General features: G+C 47.2%; 1 protein-coding gene across 1 annotated transcript; it reads left to right on the top strand.

Moving 5' to 3' along the window:
• Positions 1 to 490: 490 nt before the first annotated feature.
• On the top strand, positions 491 to 3,592 carry WBP1 (WW domain binding protein 1). The gene is made up of 4 exons (XM_075844839.1): positions 491 to 511; positions 670 to 799; positions 1,023 to 1,184; positions 2,679 to 3,592. Exons 1-4 carry the CDS (start codon positions 491 to 493, stop codon positions 3,299 to 3,301), a joined length of 936 nt encoding a protein of 311 aa, XP_075700954.1. The 3' UTR covers positions 3,302 to 3,592.
• Positions 3,593 to 7,304: the final 3,712 nt, after the last annotated feature.

Below are 7,304 nucleotides of genomic sequence, written 5' to 3'. Positions count from 1 at the left end.
ACTTCTCTCCCCCCCCTGCATGCTGACTTCTCTCCCCCCCCCTGCATGCTGACTTCTCTCCCCCCCCCCCTGCATGCTGACTTCTCTCCCCCCCCCCTGCATGCTGACTTCTCTCCCCCCCCCCTGCATGCTGACTTCTCTCCCCCCCCTGCATGCTGACTTCTCTCCCCCCCCTGCATGCTGACTTCAATCCCCCCCCTGCATGCTGACTTCTCTCCCCCCCCCTGCATGCTGACTTCTCTCCCCCCCCCCTGCATGCTGACTTCTCTCCCCCCCCCCTGCATGCTGACTTCTCTCCCCCCCCCCTGCATGCTGACTTCTCCCCCCCCCTGCATGCTGACTTCTCTCCCCCCCCTGCATGCTGACTTCTCTCCCCCCCCCTGCATGCTGACTTCTCTCCCCCCCCCCCCTGCATGCTGACTTCTCTCCCCCCCCTGCATGCTGACTTCTCTCCCCCCCCCCTGCATGCTGACTTCTCTCCCCCCCCTGCATGCTGATTTCTTCCCCCCCTGCATGCTGACTTCTCTCCCCCCCCCCTGCATGCTGACTTCTCTCCCCCCCCCCCTGCATGCTGACTTCTCTCCCCCCCCTGCATGCTGATTTCTTCCCCCCCTGCATGCTGACTTCTTCCTCCAGCCGGTAAGCCTCCATGCTGACTTCTTCCTCCAGCCGGTAACCCTCCTGTCTTCTCTTCAGGCTCGGGAGCAGTGTCCTGGGTTGAACAATAAGCCGTACGTGTGTGAGAGTGGTCACTGCTGCGGGGAGAGCGGCTGCTGCACCTACTACTACGAGCTGTGGTGTAAGTAACCCCAATAATCTGTGTCACATGACTTGTACTCCACTCACATCCAGAGCTGTCTTTACACTTCCACTACATTCTTGTAATTGGAGTCCACGAGTTCTGGGCCCGCAGCCGTACCCCTGGCCATGACGGTTCAGCTCCATTGCTTATTGTAAACATTACATCTCCCACAATTCATCACCCCAGAGTAAGCCGTGCACTGACTGTGGTTCCTGTGCAGGGTTCTGGCTCCTCTGGACTGTTCTGATCCTGCTGAGCTGCTGCTGCGCCTATCGCCACCGCCGTGCCAAGCTCCGACTACAGCACCAACAGAGGCAGCGGGAGATTAACCTCATTGCCTACCACCGTGCCTGCCACTACCCGCCGTCTATGCTGGACCTTAGTAAGTGTCCTCATCGCAGAGCAGTATCAATGTGGACCGTTTAGTATTGTTACCCTGGGATCCGCTCTCTCGTCTCTCTATAGTAGTATTGTTACTCCTGAGATCTGCTCTCTCCTGTCTCTCTAGTAGTATTGTTACCCTGGGATCTGCTCTCTTCTGTCTCTATAGTAGTATTGTTACTCCTGGGATCTGCTCTCTTCTGTCTCTATAGTAGTATTGTTACTCCTGAGATCTGCTCTCTCCTGTCTCTCTAGTAGTATTGTTACTCCTGGGATCTGCTCTCTTCTGTCTCTATAGTAGTATTGTTACTCCTGGGATCTGCTCTCTACTGTAGTATTGTTACCCCTGGGATTTGAGCTCTCTTCGGTCTCTGTAGTAGTATTGTTACCCCTGGGATTTGCTCGCTTGTCTCTCTAGTAGTATTGTTACTCCTGGGATCTGCTCTCTTCTGTCTCTATAGTAGTATTGTTACTCCTGGGATCTGGTCTCTGTAGTAGTATTGTTACCCCTGGGATTTGCTCGCTTGTCTCTCTAGTAGTATTGTTACTCCTGGGATCTGCTCTGTTCTGTCTCTATAGTAGTATTGTTACTCCTGGGATCTGCTCTCTTCTGTCTCTATAGTAGTATTGTTACTCCTGGGATCTGCTCTCTTCTGTCTCTATAGTAATATTATTACTCCTGGGATCTGCTCTCTCCTGTCTCTCTAGTAGTATTGTTACTCCTGGGATCTGCTCTCTTCTGTCTCTATAGTAGTATTGTTACTCCTGGGATCTGCTCTCTCCTGTCTCTATAGTAGTATTATTACTCCTGGGATCTGCTCTGTTATCTCTATAGTAGTATTACTCCTGAGATCTGCTCGCTTGTCTCTAGTAGTATTGTTACTCCTGGGATCTGCTCTCTTCTGTCTCTGTAGTAGTATATTTACTCCTGGGATCTGCTCTCTCCTGTCTCTATAGTAGTATTATTACTCCTGGGATCTGCTCTGTTATCTCTATAGTAGTATTACTCCTGAGATCTGCTCGCTTGTCTCTAGTAGTATTGTTACTCCTGGGATCTGCTCTCTTCTGTCTCTGTAGTAGTATATTTACTCCTGGGATCTGCTCTCTCCTGTCTCTATAGTAGTATTATTACTCCTGGGATCTGCTCTATCTCTATAGTAGTATTACTCCTGAGATCTGCTCGCTTGTCTCTCTAGTAGTATTGTTACTCCTGGGATCTGCTCTCTTCTGTCTCTATAGTAGTATTGTTACCCTGGGATCCGCTCTCGTCTCTGTATAGTAGTATTGTTACCCCTGGGATACGCTCTCTCGTCTTTCTAGTAGTATTGTTACTCCTGGGATCTGCTCTCTCCTGTCTCTATAGTAGTATTGTTACCTCCGGGATCTGCTCTCTTCTGTCTCTATAGTAGTATTGTTACCCCCGGGATCTGCCCTCTTGTCTGTGGAGCAGTATTGTTACTCTTCTGCTGTATCTGATATTTGGTGTCTTTCACAGGGGTGCTGTCATCCTTTAAGCTTCCAGCCTATGAGGAAGTTGCTTATCGGCCCACCACCCCTCCACCACCATACAGCTCCGTCCTCTGTCAGCTGGGGCTCCCGTCTTCTTCTCCACCCCCTCCATCGGACCCTCCGTCCTTCTCGCCCAGCTCCGATCATTCCAGCAGCTGCTCCTGCACGTCTGGCTGCATGTTATCGGGGAGCAGCTCCTTCTCCGTCCAGGTAACGGATGAGACTGGTACTAGTCCGGGAAGTGATGGCAGGAGCTGGGATCAGACCCCCGAGGAGGAGGACGACGAGCAGGGGGCTCGTGGCCTGGAGCGCTCCTTCCATAAACAGACTGCCTTCTCCTCCGATGTGGATTTCTTTGACTCTCACCAGTGCTGGGACATTGAGGAGGAGGAGGAGGATGAGGAGGCAGAAGAAGAACATTACCGGCAGCGGAGGCTGACCGGGGACTCGGGGATTGAGGTGTGCCTGTGCCAGGTACAGGGAGCGGAGGCGGATGAGGACGGAGGGGCGCTGCACGATGATCCAGCCTGTGCGCAGAGAAGTCAATCCACACAATCTCCCGTGGAGAAGGACGAGACAGAACCAACTTCCCCCATCCAACCCGTGTAACCCGAAGAGAAGCGGTGTCTGCCAAGACGGGAGAAGTAGCGGAGTGTCATTACCTGGACCAGCCAGTGGGTGGGGCGCTATATAATGCGTGTGTAACCACAGGTGGGACAATGCAATGCCGGGCACCAGATGTTACGCAGCGGTGCCCAGCGCTCCGCCATGAGCTGTGGCAGATCCATCCTGGTATGTTCTTCATAGGGCCAGTAATGGTGACGTGGGGGGAGGGGTGATTCTATATATTGTTGTATACGATGGAGTACGCGCTACCACCAAATAAAGCTGTTTACAGTATGCAGCGCTCTATAGTGACGGAACAACGGGAACACTACGGACCCTGCGAAGGGTGGCCTGTGTGATCTACCCGCCGACCCGCCGCTGGCCTGGGACACGGATCTTCATAAATGTAGAGGCCACGTGTCAGTCTGACCTGTCTCCAGGACTGTGCCCGGTACAGAAGATGCTCAGATACTTGTATACAGCTATTCATCTATTACTACTGACAACCAGCCTGTGTATCATGTGTGAGAGGTTGTCACAGCCCCGCCCCCTGTTACTGACATCACTGATATATAATATAATTACATTGTGATCAGACATGAGATCCACACATCTTATATACAGTAACAGCTATTCATCTATTACTACTGACAACCAGCCTGTATATCATGTGTGAGAGGTTGTCACAGCCCCGCCCCCTGTTACTGAGAGGTTGTCACAGCCCTGCCCCCTGTTACTGACATCACTGATATATAATATAATTACATGTGATCAGACATGAGATCCACACATCTTATATACAGTAACAGCTATTCATCTATTACTACTGACAACCAGCCTGTATATCATGTGTGAGAGGTTGTCACAGCCCCGCCCCCTGTTACTGACATCACTGATATATAATATAATTACACTGTGATCAGACATGAGATCCACACATCTTATATACAGTCACAGCTATTCATCTATTACTACTGACAACCAGCCTGTATACCATGTGTGAGAGGTTGTCACAGCTCCGCCCCCTGTTACTGACATCACTGATATATAATATAATTACACTGTGATCAGACATGAGATCCACACATCTTATATACAGTCACAGCTATTCATCTATTACTACTGACAACCAGCCTGTATACCATGTGTGAGAGGTTGTCACAGCCCCGCCCCCTGTTACTGACATCACTGATATATAATATAATTACACTGTGATCAGACATGAGATCCACACATCTTATATACAGTCACAGCTATTCATCTATTACTATTGACAACCAGCCTGTATACCATGTGTGAGAGGTTGTCACAACCCCGCCCCCTGTTACTGACATCACTGATATATAATATAATTACACTGTGATCAGACATGAGATCCACACATCTTATATACAGTAACAGCTATTCATCTATTACTACTGACAACCAGCCTGTATATCATGTGTGAGAGGTTGTCACAGCCCCGCCCCCTGTTACTGACATCACTGATATATAATATAATTACATTGTGATTAGACATGAGATCCACACATCTTATATACAGTAACAGCTATTCATCTATTACTACTGACAACCAGCCTGTATATCATGTGTGAGAGGTTGTCACAGCCCCGCCCCCTGTTACTGACATCACTGATATATAATATAATTACACTGTGATCAGACATGAGATCCACACATCTTATATACAGTAACAGCTATTCATCTATTACTACTGACACCCAGCCTGTATATCATGTGTGAGAGGTTGTCACAGCCCCGCCCCCTGTTACTAACATCACTGATATATAATATAATTACATGTGATCAGACATGAGATCCACACATCTTATATACAGTCACAGCTATTCATCTATTACTACTGACAACCAGCCTGTATATCATGTGTGAGAGGTTGTCACAGCCCCGCCCCCTGTTACTGACATCACTGATATATAATATAATTACATGTGATCAGACATGAGATTCACACATCTTATATACAGTAACAGATATTCATCTATTACTACTGACAACCAGCCTGTATATCATGTGTGAGAGGTTGTCACAGCCCCGCCCCCTGTTACTGACATCACTGATATATAATATAATTACACTGTGATCAGACATGAGATCCACACATCTTATATACAGTCACAGCTATTCATCTATTACTACTGACAACCAGCCTGTATATCATGTGTGAGAGGTTGTCACAGCCCCGCCCCCTGTTACTGACATCACTGATATATAATATAATTACATGTGATCAGACATGAGATCCACACATCTTATATACAGTAACAGCTATTCATCTATTACTACTGACAACCAGCCTGTAGATCATGTGTGAGAGGTTGTCACAGCTCCGCCCCCTGTTACTGACATCACTGATATATAATATAATTACACTGTGATCAGACATGAGATCCACACATCTTATATACAGTCACAGCTATTCATCTATTACTACTGACAACCAGCCTGTATATCATGTGTGAGAGGTTGTCACAGCCCCGCCCCCTGTTACTGACATCACTGATATATAATATAATTACATGTGATCAGACATGAGATCCACACATCTTATATACAGTAACAGCTATTCATCTATTACTACTGACAACCAGCCTGTATATCATGTGTGAGAGGTTGTCACAGCCCCGCCCCCTGTTACTGACATCACTGATATATAATATAATTACATGTGATCAGACATGAGATCCACACATCTTATATACAGTAACAGCTATTCATCTATTACTACTGACAACCAGCCTGTATATCATGTGTGAGAGGTTGTCACAGCCCCGCCCCCTGTTACTGACATCACTGATATATAATATAATTACACTGTTATCAGACATGAGATCCACACATCTTATATACAGTAACAGCTATTCATCTATTACTACTGACAACCAGCCTGTATATCATGTGTGAGAGGTTGTCACAGCCCCGCCCCCTGTTACTGACATCACTGATATATAATATAATTACATGTGATCAGACATGAGATCCACACATCTTATATACAGTAACAGCTATTCATCTATTACTACTGACAACCAGCCTGTATATCATGTGTGAGAGGTTGTCACAGCTCCGCCCCCTGTTACTGACATCACTGATATATAATATAATTACACTGTGATCAGACATGAGATCCACACATCTTATATACAGTAACAGCTATTCATCTATTACTACTGACAACCAGCCTGTATACCATGTGTGAGAGGTTGTCACAGCCCCGCCCCCTGTTACTGACATCACTGATATATAATATAATTACACTGTGATCAGACATGAGATCCGCACATCTTATATACAGTAACAGCTATTCATCTATTACTACTGATAACCAGCCTGTATATCATGTGTGAGAGGTTGTCACAGCCCCGCCCCCTGTTACTGACATCACTGATATATAATATAATTACATGTGATCAGACATGAGATCCACACATCTTATATACAGTAACAGCTATTCATCTATTACTACTGACTAACGAGTCCTACCCGTTAATCACGATTTAATAGATGTTTAGTGGCATTTTGTCGGCTTTTCGGAGATACCAGACAGTTCTCAGGAGCAGAGTGCCCCTTTAAAGCGTTTGGCCGGTCATGAGCTCAGGATTGAAGTGTCTGTAGGTTATGATTGCCTGTTATCAAACGCTATGTTTAATTACTTACAATAATCAGAGGAAGGAGCGAGCAGGGACTGTGCAGTCATATGATTCCTGGGTGACTCTGTGACTAAATAAGTGGGGTCTCGCTGGCTGACATAGGAAGAGAACCTCATCGGAGAGGTCTCTGCACATTTTGAGCTGCTTTTACGATTTCTCTAACAATACGGGCTATTAAACGTGATTTCTCTGTAGGACCGAGACCAGTTTAGAAGGGTGACGTCATCCGCAGCCACCGGTGCTCGTGTACATTGACTAGATGAAGCGCTGGGATGGTCTCTACGGTCGGCCCACCCTCCAGCTCTTGCAGACATTGGGGGTGAATGATGAGACTCAGG

This window comes from Rhinoderma darwinii, chromosome 1, assembly GCF_050947455.1.
Source record: "Rhinoderma darwinii isolate aRhiDar2 chromosome 1, aRhiDar2.hap1, whole genome shotgun sequence".
NCBI classification, from domain to species: domain Eukaryota; kingdom Metazoa; phylum Chordata; class Amphibia; order Anura; family Rhinodermatidae; genus Rhinoderma; species Rhinoderma darwinii.
Note: the sequence above shows the minus strand (reverse complement) of the source record. Positions and strands in the feature narration are given on the sequence as shown.